This window comes from Tigriopus californicus, chromosome 8 (genome assembly GCF_007210705.1).
Source record: "Tigriopus californicus strain San Diego chromosome 8, Tcal_SD_v2.1, whole genome shotgun sequence".
Lineage (NCBI taxonomy): Eukaryota > Metazoa > Arthropoda > Copepoda > Harpacticoida > Harpacticidae > Tigriopus > Tigriopus californicus.
Genome location: NC_081447.1, coordinates 11,192,684 through 11,219,231, shown reverse-complemented (window position 1 = coordinate 11,219,231; position 26,548 = coordinate 11,192,684). Strand labels below are relative to the sequence as shown.

Here is a 26,548-nt window from a genome sequence, read left to right as displayed (position 1 = left end):
AGATGAGCTTGTGTCACTTTTTTGCCACATTCAAATTGACCGCTGTGGTAATCTCTCGCCATTTCTCTCTGTCCACAGAAACGACTTTTTATGGTGTCCATTGTGAATTCAAATTGGGACTAGTTCAATTTTGAGACCCACGACCGTCAGGGTCTTTGTTCGAGCAAGACTGCTTGAATGGCTTGAAGAGCCATTAAGTCCCACACCTAAAGTCAGGACACTGGATAGATAGAGCATTACATTTAAATTTGCGTCCATTCCAGGTTGACATATGGTTGAGGCGGAAGATATGGTGAAATGGTGGAAAATTGTCCAGCCCCACCCATAACGAGCGGACAACACCTTTTCTCGGCTTCTCTAGATCCACCTGAGAGTTGAGAGATGAACATGAGAAACTCCGGATCGCAAGGCTCCAGCACTGCCTCCGTCACCCCGCACCTTCACCAGTTCTACCCTGGTCACCATCACCAACGATCAGGATCACCTTTTGCTTACTACTCGAACCCGTCATCGCTTAGGGATCATGGATCCCCTGTGGTCGGAAGCAGGATCGCCAATCACCACTATTACCACCCGAAACCACATCCAGGATATTGGGTAAGTACAAAAACGGAAGCCGAATGAAATTTAATGACGAAGGGGGTGGTCAGGAGAGGTTGCGTGGTAAATGTGTTCAACTTCCGCTCAATTATTTCGAACAGAAATTTCAATTTCTCCTCGTAAGGCGTTACTTTTTAGCTTGAATGTGTAAAACCATGCGAAATTTGATGGTCTCGCTCCATTCTTTCGTGCTCTCGGACATGCTGGCCCAGGCTCCCTTGCATCCATGTTGGTATTCTTCCCCATAGTTTGAGCCCGGCTACTACTCCCCATTCATTAGTTTTTTTTCCTCCAAGTCATCTCGCGCCGGCAAAGAGTTCCCTTTTAGTTTTCATTGTGTTTCGTTGAATTGATTGCATTAAATCATATCCTGACTGCCCACACTGCATGAACTGAGCTCACTCTGAGCCATGTCACGATCGGCGGAATACCACCGTAGTGCCACCCATTATGGCGAGCACTTTCAATGACAGAAGAATCCATTTTGGTTGACTGAGGGTCAAGTGGAGAAGGAAATCATGTCATGACTCACAAGTGCACATTGAAAAATGATTTCCCCATTATTCAAACAGCACGATGGCCTCCTTGCTTCCTTTGGGCATGCGCGAATCAAGCTTACTTGAGCGATTAAATATCATGAAGTTGGTACTAAGTTGGTTTCGATTTGGTACCAAATCCTCGAGTAATCCCCAAATTTCTACGGTTTGATCCGCTTTCAAGGCAAACATCAGGTTTGTTCCCATTCGTTTCGAAATCAATTTCAATTTTCCTGCATGAAAATGCATGAAAACTCTGTCTACTCCATTCCCCCAAAGAGGAGGGAAAGAAATGTAAATCAAACTCTTGCCTCCTTCAGATCCTTCTTATCTTCGAGGATGAGAGACAAGGCATCGAAAATCGGCAATTTTCACGATGATCTGATAAACGGTCCACGTCGATCTTTCGGTGGAAGATCATCGAAAATTACTCGCCTTAGGCCCTGAATGCATTGGGGACCTTTGTCCTGAGCATACTCACTCCACTCTCAATCCAGTCTTTCTTTCAGTCGTGGGCTGTTGATGGTCATCTTAATTTTGAGCTCATGTCGCGATTGCTTTGTCAGAAGGCGTCAATGACCACTCAGATAAGGGGGTAGAATCGGGCCCTGGAGAACTCCTTTTCTAACACTGCCAGAGCCTCATTACATATGTATACCTGTGACGTGAAGGGTGATTGCAAGAAAAGTCCATCCACCAAATTGCCTCTCAGTTCAAGTTTAAATGATGGATGCAGTAATACGAGAGGTCTGATAGAACTAGCATCTTTTGCACTGATTATCATAAAGAAAAAAACAGTTCAATTTCCGAACTCTTCTATCATCTCTCTAGTTACTTTTCCCTCCTTGCACATCTTCGAGGAGATCGGATGAGGCTCCTGGACGACGTTTCGCAACCTCTTCTTTCTGGGCTCAATTTTTTAAGGCTTCCCCCAATTTGCAAAATGAAGGCTCTAGTATGTATGTAGTAGCGATGGTTTCTTGGGACAGCTCTTCAATCGATGCAGATTACATCAATTTTCCATTCGAGCAATCTGATCAGAGCTTAGCCCCAACGAATGTCCAACCAACCCCATTCCGTGACGACCCGAGGTAATCTTCGGGTAATCTTGATTTTCTCGCTGGAAGCGGACAGATTGGCCAGGTCGTTTCCATGTTATGAAATATGTCTTAGAAATCGTGTTCTAGTCATAATAGCCTGATTTAAGGGGTACCGAAAGCAGCTCGTTATTCTCAAAGGCTTCTCGGCGCTCAAATCTGGAATCACCGGGACGTGACCGTGGTAAATGAGTTAGTCCGAACATTGCTCTCACTGTTCTGGTCTCGTAGATCGTTCTAAGGTCGTTAGTCATTGAATAATCTAGAAACAATGGAATGATTGCCTTGTGAGAGGACATAAAATGTCATCTTCCTCCCAAATCTCATCCTTGATGGAGGAACGAAACCCTCTTTGCTCTTTCCCTTGGCGTGCTTGGTCTCTTCAACTGAGCTTAAAGTGCAAAAAAACATGGTAGAATGAAAGAATGAAATGTTTACGCGAGATGTGCATTGTCATCTGTCAAAATATTTGTCAGAATGGTTTCCTTGGACACTTTGAGAAGGTTCAAGGCTGCCTAGCTTCCTATTCAAGCTAAAACGGGGATTCTTCCTCAAAAGAGCGGGTCCAGAAAATCACATTATGAACTCCGAATTTGTCGGCAAGTCTTCCACGGCCATTAATGGACTAGGGTAGGCGAACATCCATTCTCTGGTTTGACTTTATGACTATTTCAAATCCAGGCATGAAAGAGCATTCCAAGATGATATGTTCCTGTCCTCAATGCAGTCATCATGAAACCCTTTCCGGGACTCGTCAAGACACATCAAGCAAACAAGCTCTGAATTGGCAATTTGTACCTCATAAAAAGAGACTTTGTCTTGTCAGGAACATTGACCGATTAGGTGCCAGTGGAGCAATCCTGTAGTATGAGGAGATCAGGGAACAGATTCTCCGGTAAGTAGAGGTTGGGAGTTTCATTTGAGTGAAAATGTGGCCAACTCGTGCCTCTGGGCGCTTCTCACACCTAATTACCTTTTGCACATCAAATGGCAGTGCGCTCTTGTTAAACGAACAGTGATACAAACAGTTGTTGAGTGTGCATCTCATTTTTCAGCCCATTGTTTTCGTGTGATCGTAGCAGTTGTGGTGACGGTGGTGGTGATGATGGTGGGGGTGGTGGTGGTGGTGGTAGGACGATGATTTCCGTTTTGATTTCCGCAGTGACGAATCAATTAGCCTGGATAACGCAGCATTGCCATTCACATGGTTGCTTTTACTGCCCCCTTCTGGGAGACAAATTAATCGGGTAATCGGTTGAGCAATCGGAAGAAAGTCAACGTGTATAAATGACTCTGGCCATTCCTTGGTTATCTTGGGAAACGGTCCTTTCAGGATTGCTAATACTCTTGATGTGTTTAGATGGATGGATTTTAAAATTCCTCCATCGACTAGCTGCTTGGGCTCATTAAGTTATCTCAGGAATTCGTTCCGTTCCTCGAAGGATTTTATTCCAAGTTCATTAGGGATCTGTCCAAAGCTTGAGCAAATATTGGGTTCAAGGCAGTCTTTGCCTCATCCAAGTTTTTTTTACACAGGGAATTCAGATCGCTTGAAAGAAGGCTTTGTGTCCTATTTACTCAGGAGGAAATCAGGACCCCCTCCGTTGATTTGGCTTCCCTTCGTACAGGATACAAATGCGCTCACATGAACTAGGTGCACACATGGACGAGCAGCTCTAAGTCCGTACCTAGGTGGTACAGGCAATTTTTCGAGACCTGTGTGAATCCGATTATCACCGAGGGTGACTTCGCCTTTTATTTCTTCTTCGCCATTCCAATTACCTCTGTTTGCTCTCAAGTTCGGGTCTTGAGCAAGACTTCTCGGCTAGATTCGGAGTGGTGTTCCTCAAGGCAAGTTTCCACCTTCCTCCTCCAAAATAAGTCATTTTTGCCACTTCCCTTCCCGCCCCCCGAAACCGGGATTGATAAGCTTTTTTCGTAACGGATTTGACCATTCAGCTGTCAATAAAGCCACCGGTATCGGTTTTTCGTCCTTTAAGAGCGAGGCAGATTGACCGAGGGCGTTGGATTTATGGGAGCTTCTCATTTCTTTCTCCTTTTTTTGAGCGGATGCACATCTGAGCTCTGAAGGTTCTTGAGTTTTTTCTCATGTCATTGAGAGATATCTTTCTTGAATTCTTTTGAAATCGGGATGAGGCACAATCGAATTATATGCCAACCATCCACATTGTCTTGGCTTGTTCGATGGTTGGTTGGTTCGTGTGGCCATCTCTCTAGTATGTAGCCAATGTCTTAGTTCCTGTCCACCAGGAAGCATGCTGAACTCTCAAGTAATGAAACAATGGCACCAAATACTTCCAAGATACGATCTGGCCAACGGACAATATGAATCTTCGGGCCAGCACTACTTTTTTCCCCGGGTGTTTTTTTACGTAAGTGAGAAAAATTGCCATTGTTTTTGTTTTCCCCTTCCCTCCGGTAGAAAGAGGAACAAAGTGTTTCCAAATCCATCAACCGTAATACAGGAACCTTTCCACTACTTGGGTTCGAAAAGTGAATCAATTTGCCGGAAAGAACATCCTCAACCCCAATTGTCAATCTTAGCTCCCAAATCGACTCTTCCTGTCCCGTTTGTTGTACAGTACATATATTAAGTGCTTTATCGAGAACTACATAGCTACATAGGACTCCAGTCCATTGAGGTGTACAGTTTGGAAAGAGGCAGGGCCAGTCTGGCTTCAGTGTGCTCTTTTTAAAGGGCCCTCGGGGTGGCAGCTCTTCCGATTTTCCCATCCCCAAGTGAGTGAGGTGGCATTTTCTTGTCTGATTTAGGTGATTTTCAAGTGACTGGCTCGAAACAATCATGATAGACCTCTGACTTGATAAATGGTTTAGAAGTACAGAAAAAGGCGTTATCAACGCGATTCCTCGGAGCAATCTGATCCCAGAGAGTCGTGGTCACTCGGTCTGTGGTCATGGTCAAGTGAGTTCATGAATGTTAGAGCAATCCGGACATGCATGTAAAGTAGAAGAAGGGCAAGGGATTCAAACTTCAAAGGTCTTTTCTTCACTAACGTTCAGAAACGGGAGTCTAATTACCTTGCCTATCAGTAATTTTATCTACAAATACGCAACATTTTCCTGCCAACTGACTGACAGGAGGGTACACCTGTCGAACCCTTGGGGCGAGTCTTCGATAATCGCAAGAACAATGGGGTCACTCTCATTTTCTTCTCATTAGACTACCCCTCTGCTTCTGAAGAGACGGTTTGGATTCATTAATAAAAGCTGAAGCGTGTTTTTTCTCTTATCAAATAGAGAAGATCTTCCATCCCATCTGATAAGGTGAATGGTTTATGGTGGTAGCCCTTATCCAAAGACTCTCCTCGCCCCCATGAACAATGTGCCATGCCCACGTTCTGACTTGCAGTCTACCTACATAATCTGAGAGCTGAAGTACTACTTACTGTACCTACGTACGAGATTGACACAAATGAGTGGGAGTATCTGGCCGTCGTTCCCCTCCATCTGGACAAAACTCTCCCAAATCATTTCAAAGCCATGGGGGATATCCATGACTTTATGGTCGTTCTTAAGTTCGATCAATGGGACCAAAGAGAGCGTCTGAGATCCTGGGGTTACACTTCAATACATTGTACTGTAGACGGTTTCCCATTGCATGGTGATCCTCAGCTTGGAAGCAGATTGTCTACGAAAAGATACTACAGTCTAAGGGCTCTTCAATGGCTGAGTGTTCTCTTGCAGTATGTGTAAAGTATCGTGGAGTGCATGTTTGCCTGGTTTGAGCTTAGGTGAAATCAGTACTAGGGAATCGGATTGTCTGAGGCTCTGTAATAGAAGAACATCGACTCAAAGCATGCAGTGGGCTACTTATTTACAAGCACCCGGAGATTGTCCAGGAACCAATAAGAGGTACGAGTGTATGTAGACCGAACGGGGATCGAGCTTGCCTCCGAGTATAAAGGACTATTACAGAGCCCTAGTCTTGACGGCCCCACGAAGGCAGGCCCAATGAAACGTAACCATGATTGTGTGGAGAAGACATCTTCAGTCTCTCAGTTGGTGCAGTGACCCAAGTCAGGGCTGATGGACTTGATCGTAGAGAAGTGTGGATTAGTTGCAAGAAAGTAAAAGTTTCGAAGTGATCATAACAACTACTACTTCTACTACTACCACTACTACTCCTTAAGCAAACTCCGAGTACGTCCGCGTGTTTGTCCGAGCGAGTTAGTTAGTTAGTGAGTGAGTGCGTGCGTGCGTGAGTTAGTGTGGTGGCACTCGTCACACATGGGTGCCCCAACGATTAATGTTTGATTTCCTCGGATTTGCAGGACTTGCCCTTGACCACCCATTATCCCTCACCGGGTCCAACGAACAAGTCTCCCAAGAAGAAATTGGTGGAGAAACTCGGCAAGACTTTGGATAAGATTGCCGGCTCGGCTTCTCCCAACAGTGCCAAGAGCAGTGGGGAGCAACAGACCTATTCCAATTGGCGAAACATTGGAACAAGCAATCTCCATTATGGTGGAGGTGTGCCCAAGCAGCCCATCTATGGAACAACAACCCGCCCTCAATCTCGATTAGCGGCGACCACATCACTTCTGTATCCCCCTTGGGATCAGAACCACCCGACAGTTCCACCACAAGGCTACGTGGACCCGTACCAGTACGTGAAGACCTCGTCGAAGTGCAGTTGTGCCACGAGTTCCCGATCCAAGAACGGCACCGTTCGGGGCCTGAAATTGCCGAAGAAACGTTGCGCGCATTGCACAAAACTTCGTTCTTTCCACAACTTCTTTCCGAGAAAAGAGGGCGTCGTTGTGTCTTCGCCCTTGCCGAATAAGGCTTCTTTGACCCAAAAAGCGACTGGCAACAACTCACCGCACATCTTGAACAACAAAGTGCTAGGAGCTTCAGTGGGCCATCCGGGAGGGGTTAAAGACCCGTACGAGTACTTGAGGAGGCATTCGTACCCAGAGCAACTCGTGAATGAGAGTGAGGAGTGGTACTCCTATTGGGTGGAGGATGAGCTGGATGAGGATGGCGAGGAGGCGAAGCCCTTAGAGGGAGGCAAGAATTCCAACGAACTCCTTCTCAATCCGAGCAACAAGTCTCGAACGGGTGGTTTGCATGTCAAGCAGGAAGCAGAAGAGTTGAACGAAAAACAGAGTGCCAGGAAATCCATCCTTGACGTCGATCCCAGCGTCGATCCCTATTTACTGAACGGTGTCGCTTATGAAGAAGATGAAGCGGACGATGAAGATGATGAAGTTGTCCACCACAACCAAAGGGATGAGGAAGATGCTGTAGCGAGTAGTGGTGACAGTTTCGACGGCGACGACGACGACGAAAGGGAGGATTTTAATGACGATCTTGGTGCCAGCGAACAGAAGGAAGTAGATCAAGATCAGGGTTTCTGCCACAGTGGCCAAGGGGACACTTCCACTTGTGTGACTTCGACTGTCACACCATCTTGCAGTGATCAATCCAGTGCCAAAGAAAGTGCCGCTGTCAACGGGACCGAAATCGAAAGTGGAACTGATGCACCCCTGGAGGAGAACCCTTCCACTGGCAAAGGAACGTCAAGTGTGAGTGAGAAAAGAACTCGATCATCTCCCGGAGGAAGGAAGTTTCACAAGTCCTCGCATTACTTGCGCCGAAGGGCCAGAGTGCAAATCGATGACGTTATTTTGGAAGAGGATGAGGAAGCCATCGAGGCGGCCAACATCCAAGTGATCTCCGACTCGCCCAATCTTGAGGTCCGCTCGATCCTCAAGCGGCAAGAAAGCTCCGTCTCCGACCACGACGTGCTCATGGGCAATGTGCCGCCCAACGCCCAGGGACATGCCCTTGAGGCCTCTGAACAGGCCCAGCCACTCAAGACTGGCAAGGCGGTCCATTTCTCGCTCCACGATCACATCATCCAAGACGGAGAGGTGTGGCAGAGCTCCCACGGGAGGGGCCCTGCCACCCAACCCAATAGCTTGTCCTCCGATGACGAATGGCTGGACTACGACAAGGTGATCGTCTCGCACAATCTGGCCGAAGAAATCCTGGACGAGATCTACGGCAAGTTGGAGCCCATCGCGTCCAAGAGGCCGGACGAAATTCGTCAAAGTGAAACCCTGTCAAACTCACATGAGATGCCGGTGAAATGTGCCAATGAAGACGTCCATGTATCATCATCATCTGAAGACAGTAGTAATTACTCCGGGGAGGACTTCCAACATATGAGTGAGCAGTTCAAGAAATCTCTGGCTGACGAGATTCTCGACGAGCTCTATGGACAGACAACAGTTGGCAAAAGTCACTACGAGACAGTGCCCAATCGGTCTCCGAATGAGGAGACTGGACCTAAATCCAATTCCAACCCTAGTTCCTTGCTCAGCTCTCCGGATTTGAGTTCCTCCTCGTTCCAACGAGCACGGTTTCAGTCCGGAGCCAGCCCAAGGGCCTCAATCCGTTCCAAAGACGACTTGGACCTGCCAGACCCGAAAACGGTTGTCGGTAAGTGAAGTTCTATCTGCTAACTTCTCTTGGAATCTAATTATAACCTTATGAACATGACCCCTGATCAAGGGTATGATTATTTCGAAATCCCGTAACAGCAAGGATATGAAACCCCGAAAGGTCTGCTCTCGACCCTCACTTAGGGACTGATGAAGAAGCGATTTTCTTGACGGGATGAGACACGAATTTCGGATCATGCGAACTTTAGATCCTTCTTAGTGAGCAATCCTATATTTAGCCATCATTTGAGATACCTGTCAAAGCCACAAGTTGAGCAAGTTGAGCCACGGACTGGCTTCAAAGTACATAAATGGGTTTGCGTGGGCTCTTTTTGGTTTTGTCGTTTCAAGGCGAGGAATGATTGCATTCAATTCTACATTGACGATGGTGATCTTGATTCCCTCCATTTTGGAAGCGGAAAAAAAGTGTCTGCATACAATCCATGAAAGTCCAAGTATGAAGTCGTTGTAATCACCAATTGTGCACCATGGATTGCATTTTCCAAAGAGAAGCTTTGAAATGCTAAAGTCCATAAATATTCATTGTGAGAGGATTGAGAGCTTCAAGGATTTTCAAGACATTTTTAAAAGTCACGACGTCCAAGAGGTGGGCGGGTATTTCGGCTAAAGAGATGTCCCTCTCGCTCAAAACCCACCGATCAAAAGTATCACCACTATTCGTCGTCATCTCCGTCGCATTGGAGGAAAAAGAAACTTCTCGTGGAATTTGGACTCAAAATTCCGTCCGCCCGTCCGTCCGTCCGTCCGTCTGTGTTCCCGTCGACGTCGATATGAACCTGGGTCCATTTCTCTTCTTCTGTCTCATCTCGAATCTTGACTCTCGATTGAGTTTTCTTGACCACATGAAATGCCAACGAGGGAGAGAGTTTTCTCTCATTTTATGCTGCGAGCACAGGAAGACCCAATTTCATTCAGGGGCACTAGCATCATCAGTAATCCTAGTTCTCGTGAGAAGGCTCGAGAAATCCTTTTTTTCTCCAGGAAGCCATGCATGATAACTTACTTGCTTAGTTACTTCGTACCTGCAAGAGCAGATAGGACGTGGTGCGCCACCTTTTGTTGCATCCTAGCAACTAAGGTGCGTGCGTTCTAAAGGGGATAATAGTACGCTAGTTCGTCCATCTCAAATAGTGCCACAAATCAGAACCCTAATTTGGTTTCCAACTCTTCAGAGTGTCCTTTTCGGCGTAATGCATTTTCATTTGTTTGGTCCATCTGACAACGGCGAATTTGTGGAAGCCACCAAGCTATTACGAATCAAGCTCACTCTCTCATTTATGAACATGCCTCCCTGTCATGAACAAAAAACTGGAAGCCCTTTTTTACGATCTTTCGGGGAAGAAAACAGCCCCGCTTGATCATTCTGAAGACTTGAATGGGAATTAAGATCTTTATCTGATTGCTCATTATCAAAAGTGGGGCTGAGATTCTCTAGGTTTTTTGGGGCCCTGTGAAACCCGTTCTTTATCGGGTCATGTCCACATCATCAGGATAAGGTCTCCCAATAGTGATGGAAATTAGTCAAGATCTTCAGGAAATTGAATTCATCACTTAAAATCTTGGGCCGTTTTTCTGAAAGCGAGAGGTTTACGGTTTTAAATTCACAGTAAAGCGCTCATAATCACGCCCCAAAGACGAGCTCTTTGCCAAGAATTCGCCCTTTTATGAATACCTTCTGAGCTTCACTCAACTTCTCCCCTCGTCTTGCATTAGAAGGAGAAGTGCCCTACATTCGAAATTTGGCGAATAAGTTCTACAAATCCATTCACGCCCCTCCCCTCAAGAGGAGAGAGGTGATTTTTCGACTATTAATGTTGAAGGAATTCTGGCCCACCTCAATCCTTCCATATTGGGTGCTGACCGAATGGACTGCCGAATGGACTGCCGAACGAACGAACTTTCGTTTCTCTTCTTTTTAGACGTCTTGCTCGTATTCTTGGCATGTCCCTAAGTGGAGCCCTGAGTCTGAAAATTCTGAATGCTTGGTTCAATCGCTCTGAACACGGAGCTCAGATATCATCTGGAATCAGCCAAGAGTCTCCTTTGAACATTAGAACATGAAATTGGTTAAACATCACATCATCGCAGTCGTTCAGGAAAGGTCATAGAAGTGGCATATTACGTCAGCAACCAGGTGGACGATTTATGACAGCCTGTTTCTATGGCATTCCGTTTAGAGAGCCTCCCCAAAAATGACAAGGTGTGGCCGATAGATGTCGTACTCAACTTGAGTCTCATTCTCTCCGTTTCACGTTATGTCATGCTCTGACAAGCTGGGTTATGTTTGAATTTCTATTTCATGCAACAATGGTTTAAGACCTGAAAGTTTAATTTCCTACCTCTTTCAAGGGTTGTTCACCGGTCTATGGGGTTCAATAGGGAAATTATCCTGTTTGTAGAGAACCCCGCCTCAAGATCTCGTTATTTAGCAGATATGGTGGAGACCAATTTTGAGTCGAGTTGGCGTGGCAATTCCTCATTTCGTTCTCATGTTTCGCAATCCCCAATCCCTCGCAATGTTGCAGAGGAATTGTTCCAAGATGGTCATGATTGGTCGGTATTCAAATCCAGTTTCATTGACAAATTGATACTTTCGCAAAACATTTTGAATCGTGGTCGGTCGATCATGCCCATGGCCGCGGGGTTGCCTCACTCGCGTGTTCATTTCTTATTGCCTCGAATTTGCCTTTTTTATGAGGTGATTCTCGTGTGACAGGGATCAGATGGATCAGATGCCCTTTTTCCATATTTGCCCTACAACCTACCTAGGTGATTCTTGACCGCTATTGTTGTGAGGGCTCGCCTGAAGCCAATGGCAATAAAGCGATCCTCCTATAGAAATGCCGAAATAATGCCGCAAATTGAATCGTTGAAATGGGAAAAAACCTCCCGCTAGTGAATGGTGAATGGTGAATATCCATGGTGGCTCCATAAAATATTCGTGGAGGTCAGATTGAGCAAGACAAGGTGAAACGTTGAATGATTTTAAAAGCTTATTTGGTGGGTGGAGAAGAGCGTAAATTTGCAGGGACCTAACGGTACGCGAGGACTGATAAATGAATTGGCCGAGGTCTTTCGTTTCGTTGGAATAGGGGTGTTGTGATCTATCAAGTTAATGGCTGGTGCAAAAAAGGGAACCACTTTTGGGGCCCAGTGTGAAATGAAAGTAGTTGGAGGCCTCGGGATCTGTATTGCCTTGCATTTCTAGAGCCCTCTGTAGATGACGATTATTACTTCATATTAATCGTGACCGAGCCTTTTCGTGCACTTACCTCCTACCTTTTGTACCTAGTCGGTCGGGTATGTGCGTTTGAAGGTGGTGGGTTGGGGGATAATCGAAGATCCATCAATTTGAATTCTCCTCGTACACGCTAAATACGTTCATTTCGTCATACTGCCCACACCTCAATCCACATCTCAACTAGCACGTACACTTACAGTTATACGTACTTACACTATACATGTAGGTCTGGAATCGGGATGTACATTGTACAGGGTGTTCCACCTTCGACGTGACGTAGTCATCTTTTTCCTTCCATATCATAGGAGTTCAGCGCGAAGCCATCCCCCATGTGATATAATAAGATCAACACAGAGTCTTTAAAGCACGTTGACGGTTACAAACTTGTGTGAGACACTTTGAGACACCCAGTGACCGGCGATACCGTAGGTCATTCATCAAAAAGGGGAAAAAAATCTCAATGTTCCAAGGATGACCGCCGTCGCGGTTGTGACTTCATCCCCTGAAGAGGGCGAGTGACGTGGATAATTGGTTTATTTCATGATGGAAGGAAATGGATCAAACCCAAATGGACCGGAGGATGACTTTTATTACCGGCCAATGAATCTATTTCCTCACATGCGATTGTTCAAAGTCGAATAGTAGGCATCCCTGATGATGGATCCATTCTCCTGGTCGTGCTCAAGCTCAGAGGTGTCTGAACGTGCATGCCTGCAATAATTGTCAGATCTGGGTGGCAGGTGACAAAGAGCATATTCTCTTACCAAATTTCTTGGCCTCGAGGCTTGCTTCACATTTAAGATTCCTGTTGGATTTTTGTTTCGAAGTCATTAAGCCGCCTTTGGCTTCGTCGTTCACGCAGAAATACGAAGATTTCCTTAACCACGTGGGTTGAAGTCACTCTAAGCTAATGAACGATCCTGGATGATCATTTCCTCGCCTGACAAATTATGTTTGTCTTTCAAGTCAAGGGCTTTTCTAGAACAAGAAAAAAAAGAACAAAATGTGTCCCCTTTTTGGCACCATCTAGAAACTTGGAGGAATGCGTATCGCCTCTTTTTTCACCTGTTAACCCATGATTTCGCAACTCGGGAGCAATGATCAATGGACTGTCTGGTTTCGAGTCGAGCATTCCGTGTTGACATATTTGGACAAGCCGTATACAGTAAATGAACGTAGGTGGGACGTTTCTCGCCCTCCTCCCCCCCCAAAAAAACGAGATTCGTAAAGGTTAACATGTCATTTTAGAGGGGGGCAGTTTCTCCAACTTCTTTTTTTGTGAAGAAACGAAGCAGGCCTTATCTTTTTGACCGTCACTGTCGGACCATAAAACGTCGGTTTTCCCTCTCAATAAGCGAGATGGGATCTTGGCTTGGTAATGCTAATTAAAGCGAGAACAAGCGTTCGTTCGTTCATTCGTTCATTCGATAATCTTGAGCACTCCTTGCTACTGATCCGTAACAAAAATAGAGAGTAGACGGCAAACGCCATAAATGGGAGAGACCTTGATGTCTGAGATAAAGCGGAAGATGAAATGATAAAATTTCACACCCGTGATCAAGGTCGAATTGAGGGTGTCTGCCAAGATGGAGAGGATATCCAACCAATTTGGGCGCAAACGGGATCGCCAATTCAAACTTTTGTCCGTGTCATTCACACATGAAATGCCAGAAATAAGTTCTTAAACCACATCAATTGGAGGACGAGCTTGAAAAAACGGTCAGTAACTAAGCAGGGCCGTTTCAAATTGGCCATAAATAAAGCCAGACCAAATGAATCGCTTCGTTCACGTTAGTTTGGCATTTTGCGGTGAGGAATTTCGCGAATTCAGCACCTAAAGAGAGAATTCGATATGTCTTGCCTCGTTTTCATTGCCGTCCAATTCTGAGGATGGATTCTTGAGAAATCAAATGCAGAGAAAGCGATTTGAAGGGCAGCACGAATTCGTACGATAAGAGCAGCAGTAGCAGCAGCAGCAATGCCAGCACATGGGCACACAGAATAATATCCCACTTAGTCGAAAGGGTGGGTCATTTCGGCATGTCTTTCTTCCAAGTAATCTTTAACTGCCATTGTTCTGTCAATGCCATCACAGTCAAGAACATAAGCACATCCTGTGAAACAGGACATGACGATGATGAGTAACAATTTGCCTTTATCTCCCCGTCTCTTTCTCTTTGCAGAATTGTCCTATCGATTGTCTCAAGGAGGATCGCTCAATGCCAAAAAGTTGAACCCAGAGCTAATTTCCTCCTTTTTGAGCGAGAGCGCCAGACTTCGTTTGAAGAGCCGGCCTCCCTTGGCGAACGTGTTCAGCCACGAGGCCCCAAGTTTAGGCGAAGCCAAGCGGATCCGTTTCCTTTCGACACGCCCCAAATCTCCTCCGCCACCTCCACCCCCTGTGGCTGAGGTCTTGAGGCCTGTGGTGCCTCCGAAAAAGTTTTCTAGTGTTCAAGGATCCTCTCAGGTCGTGCTGGATCATGACGATTCTGATGATGAAGTGGACTGCTTCTCTTCGGATGAGTTTAGCGACGAGGACGAATTTGAGGACGTACCAATTCACGACGCTCACCAAGTGCATGTGGCCGACGATGTGGAGGGTAATCTTTATGATGTGGCCGAGTATGTGGAAAGCAAGGAGGAGCCTTCCCTGTCGGCTTCGGATTCGGCCATATCTAGTCAAGAGGCCTCTTCCTCGTCGGGAAGTAGCAGCTCGTCTTCGAATCCCCCGGAATCTTCCTCTTCCTCAACAACTTCATCAGAGGACATGAACGATCAAATATCGGGGATTGGCCAGAGTGGAAACAATGGCTCATCAAGTTTTATCTCTCCTCATCGTGTTCTGATTACACATTCTGCGTCGGCTCCCTCTTGGAATGGCATTATCCAGGACGATATGGAATCCGTGGCCTCATCCAGAGACAGCCAGGATGTAGATTCATCCAATGATGAACCCGTCAAACCCCCTCGACTTAAGAAGATTGCCCGGCTTCAAAAGCAGCATCACCAGAAACAAATGCTCCTGGCAGATCTCAAAAGTCATGTGAAAATGAAAGCGAGCGAGAATTCAGCCGAAGCCGAGGTCCAAGAGAGGAGCACCTCCAAGTCAAGGATTGAATATACAAGCCCAAGCAGATTTCGACCGTCCATCTCCTCTCCGGTGCTTTTGGCAACCACCTTTAACCCTAACGATGCCGAAGCCCACAAAGCCTTGTCCAAGGTCAAGTTCGGAAGCGCTCAGCAACGGAAAAGCATTCCCAACACATCCTCTGAACATGGCGAAAAGCGAAGCTTCAAAGAGTTGAAGCGATTATCTTCCCTCTTCGCATCCTTGTCTAGTCTTCAAGGCATGTCATTTTCTTCTTTGGCCAGGGACAACGGCCTGACATCCTCTCTCCAGGGCCTAACCAGTCGCAGCAGTTTCTACGTGGCCGATGCAGTCTATGAGGAAGCTGAGTGCCGACAATCCTCACCACTGTCCGACCACATCTACGAGGAAATCCCCGACAAGTCGGATCTTGGTCAAAACCTTCAACGGCCTTTGCCACCCATCCCCGAGCAAAGTTCAGTCACGAATGCCAAATCATCAGCCCAAGATCGCCGATTGGGTGGGTCAATCTTCGAAGGGGCGTCCAAATACGAGATCCTCCATTATCTCCGTGATGCTAAGGACCGGATTGGTCACAGCGACTTTGAGATCGACCTCGAGGAGCGAGAGGACTGTGTCTTGGATCCCATTGCCGGTTTCTTGGGCAAACGAAACCACACTCACCGTGTCAGTGCCATTAGCAACTCGAGCAGTTCCAGTCAATCCAGCGTGGAGAGCAGCAATGCCAGCAGTTGTGAAACTTTGATGCTTCGCGGTCCCGCTGAGAGATTAATCGGATCCACGGTTGGAGTTGAACGGAACGATTCGGGGGTGGGCAGTGAGGCCAGTTGCGAGCGCAAGCCCAGTTTTGAGTCCAAGCGGGCATTTGTCAGAGCCAATTACCACAGGAAATGCAGAAGTCAGGATGACATTTTGCTCCTAGGGGAGGATGGCAATCACTTGGATGTCTCGGACGAGAATCCTTTCCGATGCTTTGATTGCGACACTTGCCTCGAAACGCCTGATGACGGCAAGTCAGCGTAAGTGTTTAGGATTGCTCAGTTTATTGGCCACCCTTGGCAAACCTAGCCTAGTCGTCAGGGAGTTCATTTACTACATGACGGAGGTGCAATTATGCATCACCATTGGATACTTGCATGAGCTATTAACTTAAGGCATTTTTGTACCTAAATGCCAAGGTCAATAGGCATTCATGAGGGTTTTTTATTCCACCCAATTAAGAAGTCCGTTTCGACGTGGGAAAACAGAGCACGAAGCTGTTTTTTTGAACGTTCTGCCCTTTCAAATCTTGGCTCTTTTTTTCAATAGACTACTTCTTTTGTGCGTGTAGATTTAGATAACCTATAAACTCTGTAAATGCTTCCAGGATGGATCGAGTGTCAGGTCGGGTGTGTCTTGGTTGCACCAAACGTCGATGTGAGAGGAAGGAAATCATCACCGAGATCTACGAGACTGAGGTGAAGTATGGTCGTGACCTCAGAATCATCCTCGAAGAGTTCTACCGCCCAATGCTGGTGGCGGGATTATTGTCGTCAGACCAATTAGCCGGTATCTTCTTGAATACGGAAGAGCTCATCCAAGTGAATTCATGCTTCGCGGGGATGCTTAAAACGGCAATCGACACATCCGTTGAACAGAATGATGAAGATCTGTGTTGCGTCAACGTGGGAAGAATATTCTTGGAAGCACTCTTCATGCTTCGAGCTTACGAATCTTATTGCACGCGTCAGGTAAGTTCCCAAACCGTGATTGGTACCAACCTCTTCTTCGCGAGTTTAAGCAAGAGGATGTGAAAGTCCAATAGGTTGCGTGACTTTACTCTCCTAATGTTTCGAAGCTCGTGAAAAAAATTATATGCTTATCCCAATCGGGATTAATGATACACCGTGAAAAATTGAAAACATGTTTATTTCAGGCAACTGCTTCAAATCTTCTGGCCAGTCTGGAGAAAGAACGCGAACTCCTCAAGATATTTCTAAAGGTCTCTCAATTGGAAAACTCGACTCTTCGTCGGATGAATTTGAGTTCTTTCCTAATGGTAAGTCTTGCCTCTGCTCAAAAACAGTAGATTCAATCCCAACTTCTAGAACATGGGTACTCCTCTACATCCGGTCAAAGGAGGAATTATGTGTTCAATCGTCTTGGGCCGTCAATTGATTTCATTCTCTTGGAATTATGCTCCTCTTGGCACCTTAGAGATTTTGAATGCATTCCTTATGCCCTTTTTTTATTCCTTCACCTCACACAGAGTTCACTGGATTTACTCCTTGTGATGCTCCACACCAAATGAGGTGAAAACTTTTTGGCCCTCCAGAAAAAAAGTTTTGTGACCCAACATAGGTCAACCACTTCCGTTCCATTTCGACCATAATTGGAACTACAGAAAAATGGGGAGCAAACGAAATTTCGCGGCCTTTCTGACTTGTTCTTGTTCGTCATCGCCTCTTTTGCATTTGAATTCAGTCCGGTAGATTTGGTTCCAGCCATTTGTTTCTGTAGACGGAACAGTCGTTACAAACCTCCCGGAAGCTTGATGGACCTACTAATGAAGAGATATGAAGTTCCCTCACGGTTTGTGTCATCTGAAGGCTTATAGAATTTGACGTCATTTGTTTTGTGGACCTTTTACCTTCTGGAACAGCCGGGACGAGGCTTTACGATGAGAATAAATTAGTATTAACGAGCCTTGTGCGTTCGTCTGGTCCATTGGTCCACTGGCATTTCTCGCTCTCAACCTAGCTTGTCTCTCAATGGAGCGATTAAGAGACAATCAAGCCCTAGGAAAGTGGTGTGGATGTGGATCAAGAGTAGTAAATTTAGTGTTAGTGATTTGCAAAAAGGCCATCTGTTCTATTGAAAAGTGGCTTTCCCACGTTCCACTTTCCTTTTCAATTTCATTCAACCAAGGCTCTCTAGCACACGCAATCTTTTTTGATCAGTAATCCCCTTTCCAACTCAAGGAGAAATCGGCTTAACTCGACTCTTTGTCATGGTATTCCCCCAACACATTTCTCTGGAAGAGTTGCAGAATGTGGCCAGAGCAAGTCTCTTTCAATTGTTTCCGTTCAAAATCCTGCCCACTAAGTCTGACACCACCTGCTCTGTCTCCCCGTCCAGTTTGGCCTTTATCACATTCATTTCAGGGTTTGGTCCAATCTCTTTGATGTTCCATCCCTCGCTCCACTTTGACATGGACTTGCTTGAAAGAAAAAGAAAACCAACCATCATTTCGGCCTCATATTATTCGATCTTGCTTGACTTGAAGGATCCCGAATTACGTGCTGTTGCGGCAACTCACGATCTGGATTGTCGTGCCAGTTTCTGAGCAGCCCTCCACCAGCAAATTGAACGTAGTCACTCACTGAAAAGCAGCCGGACAAAAAAGGCTTTCTCTCTGGAAAACCATCGAGAGGACGCATCTAGACAATCCTAGCAGAGTGGGAAGCAGAATGCCTGAGAGACGGATAAAGTAGGAGAGGGACAGGGAGAAAGAGAGGGAAGAAGAGCTGGTCCTCTGAGGTCGGTTCATTCCCAGAGGCCGGACCAGCCCCAAACAACAGCTGTATCATCATTTAATAAAACATCGAGGAACAACCCAATTGAGTTGTTCGCTGGGCATTGGATCTCGTTTGGCTCAAGCTCGACACACACACTCACAGGGTTGTCGGTAGACCGTACGACAGTAGGAGTTGTGAGCGAGAAGCAACTGCTAATTCTCCCAAGATTGACAGTCAGTGCGCCTAGGCCTAACTCAAGAACGGACCTCTCTTTCTCTGTGGGTGTGAGGGTCTCTCGGACTCTCACGTTTCCTCTCGACGAAGTGTGTGTGCGAGCCTTTCGATCCATCTCCGGCCCTGTCGTTCGTCAAAGTGGGACTGAGAAGGACAGCTTTGGATGGTTAGCTGGTAAGGTAGTAGGTGTGACTACTGTCGTATTGAGTGAGTGGATCATCTAGTGAAGAACTCGGTCATCATCTGAAGTGTGTGTGTGTGTGTATGTATGTATGTGTGTATTGGAGCAAGGGGACTTTGAGTGGACATCTCAGAGGCATCATTCCTTGTCGTTCTTGTTCCAGGTTCCTGTTCAACGTGTGACAAAGTACCCTTTGCTTCTCTCGAGACTCCTAAAAGTGACTCCAACCCATCACAAGGACAGAAATACCATCAAGCATGCCAAGGAGAAAATCGAGGCGGCCTTGGAGCAGATGAACAAAGTGAGTAATTAATTCGAACATGGGAAAAGTGCTTTTTCCCCCGTCTCTGTCCTTTGAATTCCTTCACATGTACCGTACGTACACTACATTCGTGGTGTATGTATACACGGACAAATCCTGAACCGGAGTGCTTGACTCGATGGGAACGAAGCCTTACATTATTCAGTGCTCATCGTGTACGAGTACACGTACTTGCATTCATATTGCACATGAGTCACGACGTCATCGCTGCATGCCACCATGTAGAGAAACGAGCAACCAGGCGGGCATTTCACGTTCGATTCACTCCAATTTAAAGCCATGTGTCTTTGCTCCATCCAACGAGGTCATGTACGATATGCGATGCTTTGTAGTACTATGTATACAATATATATGTAGGGTATATGAGAATTATCTGCATAACCACTCTCCACGTCTTTCTCTGTCGTCGGTAGGGTAACTTCCAGCGAGTGGTAGGGGTGATAAAAACATGAAATTGAATCAACTGAATAATCACACATCCGTGTTGTGAGTGAATTCTGGAATTACAACAAAAGGCGGCGACGAATAGTCAGTTGGTTGGGGGAATTGTTGGAATTGTGCACTAAACAACGAATCGTACATGTTGCAGGATGCCAAGGACCTAAACTCATCCAAATTGTGGCGTCGTCTTCCGCTCAAATCCTCCTCCAGTCCTAACAAGAAATCCATGTCCAATTTGGACCTTTCGAACACGGACGAGGGTGACAACGATAAAATGCAAAGGGTGAGTGAGTAACTGACTGATCTGACTGACCAACATTTTTCTTACTAAAGGAAACAATTACACAGGCCATTAAGGAGCATTTAAAGGAGCAACTAGTTGACGAGGGCACATTGACCTCTTGATTTTAGTCACCGTTTATGCTCTTTGGAATAATCACACTCTGGCATTGATTGAGGGGATTAGATGAGCTGACTGTTGCACTTTCTGCTCCTTTTGGGGTGTTTTCTTTGTTGAAAGTTGCTTCCAACCTAGTTTTATGAAGAAGGAGGGGAATGGCCTTACTAGGTAAAAGCGAAGCGCGTTCTACTTTTTCCAAAGGACATGGACGAACCTCGAGATCATCCAGGAGATCAAACTTGAAAATATATTTTCGATCAAAATGCATTAGCTCTATCAAATGAAGTGTTTGATCTCTACCTATAAAAATGAACATAAGCCAAGAAAGGTTGATGAAAAATAATTTGGACTCCCAGGCTACTTCATCACTATCAAAAAAGACCTGAGGCTGATTCTTATTCCAAAAGATTGGATGGTACGAGCTATTTTGAATGCATCAATAGGATTGAGTGGATGAAGAGTGTTCATTGAGAAGGTATCTCTTGTTGAGACGACCAAACTACGGCTTTCATTAAAGTACACAACTCCGAGCATCCTAATGCGTCTTTGAGAAGGCACTTATGCAAAGGAGCATTTTGATCCCAAAACATCTTGGAAGAGTTCCCAGTTGCATAAAATGAAGCGCGGATCAAACCGACCCATTGATTTCCCAATGTTTGTACGAGTGTTTTCTCAAATAACTTCCCAATCATTTATCTTAATCATTCATGAGGACGGAGGAATGAAGTTCGGAGGATGTGGAACAGGTTTTGATCCAAGCACGCTGATACGATTGACAACACATACCAATACACATTAGGAAGAGCAAATAATAGGAGATATGTGGAAGAATCATTAATGAACGTGCCAAGTATAATCTAATAAAACCTGAAAACCAAGTTTGTCGTAATATCACGCATTCACGTACCGGTACATTTTCCGGCCTTCCCCGCCAATAAAAAGTGCTCTTTTACCTTTTCCATCGGATCTTAGTTGAGACTAAGGTATTCTATGTACTTGCGTGAAAGCAAGGACAAGATCATTTGTACGACTTTGCATGTCTGGTTTGACGTGCCGCCATGCAAATTGGAACAAGACCCACTTCATTCGTTTTCGATACTCATGCTTGTCAAATTACCACTAATTATGCTTTGCTCCATGTCGATACGGTTGTTTCCAACCTTGAAGGCGTTTCCGTGACAAGAGTACTATGTACCCATATTACTTATATGCATTTCCATATTTTTTGTCTTTCAGTTAGCCACGGAGGTTTTAAATTGGACCCCCGAGGATTCTCACTTTCCCCTGGAGGGATGTCTCCAGTTCTTCCAAGCCACAGACGCCAATTGGAAGGAGAATATTGGCACGAGCAAATTCGTTTCCTTGAGCGCCATCTTGGCCGTTCAAGCCTCGGAGGACTTGCCCGAAATTACCGATTCCAAAGAGCTGATCTTTCCTACCGACACAAGTAGCATCAGGAATGCCTGCCTAGTCCTCTTCAAAGACAAGAACTCAAAGCCCAATGTTTTTAGGGTAAGTTACCACCTTTAACCTCATTGATGGTGTCTGGGAAGTTTGGACATCAACAATCCTGCTCAAGGTTCAAGTGCATCCAATGCAGTGCATGAGAGCGAAGAGTAACGAGGACCATTTTTCCTTGTTCCCAGACCAAGTTTCCTCCAACTTTGGACCAAGAGAGACAATTCCTGTTTGTATTTCTTGACGGCTAACGAGCATTGACAAAACTTTATTGCAAAAAGAATGAAATACTATGAGTAGAACGAAGGAGCTGAATTCGTGGGTCTCTCCCAGACCATGGCAATCTCTTCCAAATGCTGGAAATCCTCTCCCATATTGCCCAAGGTCTCCTCTTCAGCGTTTGGGGTGAGGGCTTCATCCCCTGCCGGCCATTTCTCATGATTTGGAATCCACTCCAAGCAATCGCCAAAGATAGCCTCTCCATAGCACAGAAAGGTTTCGTACCCTTCCCGAGATCCAGCCGACGTTCTGAGCCACATATCGTAGACATCCAAGCCTTGAAGCTTCTCCGCGAAATACTGGCAGTGATTGGAGAGCCTTTGAGGCCAATCCACGGGCGATTCGTCGGCAGATTTGGCCAACGTGTCCTCGTCTTGGAGCATTGAAACTCGTTGCCAATAGTTCCACGTTTCTAAGCCCTTGGCAGCCAAACGGTGATAGTCCCGCATTTGGAAGGGTTGGACAGTGGCGAAGGTTCTGGTGGAACAAACGAAGTTCACAATCTCGAGCACTTCTGATACGTTGAGCTCCTCTCGATCCTCAGGCAACTTGGACTCGGCGGTCTCAAAAGCCGTATCAAAGCGTTGGGCAATCAATCGACAGGCGTCACATCGTTGTGTTTTCACGTTGGGATCGTGATCGTGATAGAAGTAATCGTCACGAAACGGGTCCGTATTAAGATCTCCGTCAAAGTCCACTCGTTCCAGCCAAGCTGAAGGTGTGAATAGCCACGTTTGGGAAGCCTTGAGCACCAGAAATAGTCCCAAACACAGGAAAATAAACTTGAGAAGCCATCCTTTCATGATGATGCGATCGAATGAGGTCGTCGAAGAGGTCGTCGAAGAGGTCCTCGTTGGTCGCATCAGGGATATTTGCAAGGCTTCTTTATTAGCCCTGTGTCCACACTCAATGTTTTGAATCGTGCTCTGTGCGAACGCTTTCTCTCAATTGTGTTCAGAGCTGGCTTATCCATGAATATTAAGAACAAGCTTTTGGCAAAAGGCCAAATTTATGACTAAGACGGAAGGGAAGGACATACGAGAGGCAAACACAAGCCAGAGTTCAGGTAGAAATCAAGTGAAGCATAGATATTGTTATATATCAAATGCGTATACATATAATGCTTACTCATCCTACGCCAATTGATTGTTACAGGATCCCTTACCGCTGGAAAGATGTATAGTCTGCAGTGAGCCGGAATGGGAAGACGTGTTTGAAATCCAAGAGTTTGTCAATAAAGAAGCTTTCGTCTTCAAGGTAAGGAAGGAGGTCAATCTTTGAATAGCGAAAGGTGAAATACGAGAAACGAGAAAAACATGGCCTTTAATCTTTCCCTTGCCTTCACGCAGGGTGACGATCCCGAGTCCACGAAGATGTGGTTCAAAACTCTGCAGTTCTATACTCAGTGTCTCGGTGGATGGAGAAAGCGGAGGAAAGGATTGGGGAACATCATGGTTGATCCTAATTACGTTCCTTCCACTGGCGACAACCCATCAGCATCTGGAGGCAGTAGTGACTCTTAAACCTTGAGTGTGGGCACAAATTGCACCATTCGTGCCGCGCGAAATTTAGCCTCGTTCGTTTTTACGGCTGAGTGAGACCCGGAGGACAAATCCCCAATCTTTGCCATCATCATTACCATCATCATAATCATAATCAACATCATCATTACCACCATAAAGGCAAAAAAATAGCTACCATAACAAACAACAGCAACTGCAACCATCATGATGTGTGAATAATCCGTGTTATTTTCATATTCTGTGATATTTACCACCTTGAGAAATGAAGAGAAAGAATTTATTCTTGCCTAGTAATTGCCATTTGTACAAAATGCGAAAAGCAAAAGAAGCGAAAAACCACTATCACGTGGACTTGTTTTGCATCTCAAGCGGCAAGCAGGAAGGCTTTCAATTGAACACACATTTGGTCTCGAATAGATTTGATGACCAAGGCTTAAGCTTGAACACTCTCGCTGCTTTCAATCCCACGCCCACTTCCGAGGATAAACATCGATTTCCATGTAAATAGTATCCTTGTCTCGTCCACCGATGTATCTTCCGGGTCGATATCGTGTGGCAAAGCAACGATAAACTCCGTCATCCTCGACCGGACGATAATCTCGAATGATCAATCTCGAGCCATTCTCACCCCAATTCTCGACATAGTAACGATAGCGATTCTGTCGGTGGTAATCATGATCTTTGGCATATCCATGATTTCCGTGAGATTTGCGATACCAGATCACATTGGAGAGATGGCGCGAGCTAGACGGGAAGTCACACTCCACCACCAAATCTCGACCCTGAAGGTAATATTGGCCCTTGCCCACATTGATGTTGCCTCGGCCATCGTAGTGGTGGTATTGGTGGGAATAGCTCGGGCTCACCAAGAAATGGGACGTGGCGTAGTAAGAGGTTTGATGCTCTTCGGTTTGGTAAGTCGAGTATTTGTAATGTGTGGGTGGAGGACGGCAATGGTGTCGAAGAAGGAAACCCTTCTCATAGCAGTACGTGTACACTTTCTGATCGTATCGATCCAGATAGTACTCGCCGTAAAAGTCTGAGTCCTTGCCATGATGATAGTGACCACGTGTTGTCCCCAAAATCCAGGCCAGCCCAAGAAGGGAGGAGAGACCTTGCCACTTTCGAGTCATGTTGTCAACTGATACTTGGAAAGCCCATTCAAATCTCGAGAGTTGTCCGTCCGACAGGTTGTTCCCATGCCCGGATTCTCCATCGGCACAGAGAAGGGAGAAGGCTAACTAACTCTTTGCTGCCTGCTTGTGACACGAAATGAATGAACAGAATGGTCGGAACTATTTTCAACTTGGAGAGAGACAATTCGTAGAGGAAACGCGGGGGATACTTTTTCAACCTCATCTTCAACTTCCAACCAGCCAGCGGACCAGCGAATCTTCAAAACATCCTCTTTTTTGGCATACGCCTCGATCCGATGTGCGCCGTACAGAACTAGTACTTAGTTCATAGTTCGTAGAGGACTCCTGGATGGTGGCATCAATTCCGAGGATCTCGATGCAAGGATCCTGGCCTAGCGATGTAGAATTTGCAGATGTTGTAAGTTCGTGCGTGTGTCTGAGGAGGTAAACTTTGACGAATCAATGTACACTTGCTTAAATGAGACGTGATGTTTCGATTTCAAGGTAGGGGATGCAGGATATTTCAAAACTGCGAGAACACTTGAACATGTTCTTGATTGGTATTAATGGGTTGAGATGTTTGATCGAAGACGGTAGATGTTTCCAATAGGATTTGTCACTGGCGACTTATTTACCATTGAAATCGCTTTTAAGGGATCCTCACAAGTGAACAGTTGGAAGGTAGTCATACATTCATATTCGATATAAATTTTTTAAATAGGTATCTTTTCACTGTCATGTTTCCCTGTTTCATGTCTAACATCTATTTGAACAATACATCTCTGACAGTTTTTATCGAACCATCGCTTTAAAGTTTCTCATGCCTCCGTTTTCGTGTACCTTAGTTTGGGCATCAGAACTCACCGACCCCTGGATGCTGCCAAGAAAACCTCCCCGATCCCCTTCACTTTTTGAACGGAAGCACAATGTACGGTAGGATTTGCCAAAGAGATTCCGATCTCATCTGAATTGTGTTTAAAGTCCGTAACGACAAGCTATTCTGGATGTGATGTGTGATTCGGGATGTTGAATGTGAATCCTACCAATGATAAGGGTATAACAATAAACATGCAGAACATCTGTTGGTTTGATACTACGTACAGTAGTAGATAGAATATACTGTACAGTACATACGAGTACCAACGGAGTGCTGTGAACGGCCGAGAGGACAATTGAGGGACCAAGAAGATTCAGCCGACAACACTGAGAAGTCAGGATTCATTCTTCCCGTTCTACCTTCATTCACTTGCCATCGATGAACTCTTTGCCCTGAACACATGTAGAAAAGATGTTTTTGACGGTGTTAAAGAGATCTGGTGACTGATGAGCCACTACCGTTGTGGCTTGTACAATCTACGTAAATACATACTATATGCTTACAATGCGAAGCGTGGAGGATGACACATTGGTCGATCTCAGTTTATGGAGACGACACCCTGAGACAAGAAATCGAATGACAACCAACGTTGTCCTTCCGGAGTACGAATATTGAAAGACAGGTTTAGTTGGCGTGCTTCAAGGATTGGGCATAGGTATGAGATTTTTTGGCAATCGTTTTTTGCACATTTGAATGACGGATATTCACATTATGCAACAAAAGTTTGCACCTTGCTATTTGTCTCTCTCAATAAACGAGTTGCGAGACTTGAATTTACGGGGATTCATCATGAGGAAAAAGACACAGGGGTGAAAAGTGCGGTAAATTAATGCCTTCGAACTCCACCCAAATGAGAGGAGATGTGCTTAAACGAATCAAGTCGTAACAATGACATAGTTCAATGCGCCAATCTTGGAAAAGGGCTCTCCTCCGTGCATTCAAGGGATTAAACCGTGGCCTCAAACTCTCCGTTTGTGTTGTTGTTTGTCAAGCACAACCAAAGACAACAACTAACAACCTGATGTAATCGGGGTTTATCTATTTGGATGGTCTTAAATTGTGGCGGACTCTATTCATTCTTCGAGATCCAAACCTGGTCTGATCT

General features: G+C 45.6%; 3 protein-coding genes across 4 annotated transcripts in view; 1 reads left to right on the top strand and 2 right to left on the bottom strand.

Annotated features, from left to right (window-relative positions):
• LOC131885567 (serine-rich adhesin for platelets-like) overlaps window positions 1-23,710 on the top strand; it is a 45,025-nt gene extending 21,315 nt beyond the window's left edge. For both annotated transcript variants that reach the window (XM_059233639.1, XM_059233640.1), the window contains 10 exons: window positions 264-597; window positions 6,547-8,722; window positions 14,170-16,114; window positions 16,462-16,825; window positions 17,011-17,133; window positions 19,171-19,308; window positions 19,919-20,053; window positions 21,407-21,682; window positions 23,063-23,164; window positions 23,257-23,710. In XM_059233639.1, the coding sequence (XP_059089622.1) occupies window positions 382-597; window positions 6,547-8,722; window positions 14,170-16,114; window positions 16,462-16,825; window positions 17,011-17,133; window positions 19,171-19,308; window positions 19,919-20,053; window positions 21,407-21,682; window positions 23,063-23,164; window positions 23,257-23,430 (5,649 nt within the window). In that variant the 5' untranslated portion in view covers window positions 264-381 and the 3' untranslated portion in view covers window positions 23,431-23,710. The remainder of the gene's footprint in view (window positions 1-263; window positions 598-6,546; window positions 8,723-14,169; window positions 16,115-16,461; window positions 16,826-17,010; window positions 17,134-19,170; window positions 19,309-19,918; window positions 20,054-21,406; window positions 21,683-23,062; window positions 23,165-23,256) is intronic.
• Window positions 21,848-22,945, bottom strand: LOC131885575 (uncharacterized). The gene has a single exon (XM_059233650.1). It carries the CDS (start codon window positions 22,768-22,770, stop codon window positions 21,919-21,921), a length of 852 nt encoding a protein of 283 aa, XP_059089633.1. The 5' UTR covers window positions 22,771-22,945; the 3' UTR covers window positions 21,848-21,918.
• LOC131885577 (uncharacterized) lies at window positions 23,694-24,808 on the bottom strand. The gene has a single exon (XM_059233652.1). The coding sequence runs from the start codon at window positions 24,561-24,563 to the stop codon at window positions 23,889-23,891; it is 675 nt and encodes a 224-aa protein (XP_059089635.1). The 5' UTR covers window positions 24,564-24,808; the 3' UTR covers window positions 23,694-23,888.
• Between the last annotated feature and the right edge of the window lie 1,740 nt (window positions 24,809-26,548).

Excerpts from the sequence above, each read along its gene's own strand:
- LOC131885575 (XM_059233650.1), bottom strand. The coding sequence starts at position 22,770 with ATGCGACCAACGAGGACCTCTTCGACGACCTCTTCGACGACCTCATTC.
- LOC131885577 (XM_059233652.1), bottom strand. The coding sequence starts at position 24,563 with ATGACTCGAAAGTGGCAAGGTCTCTCCTCCCTTCTTGGGCTGGCCTGG.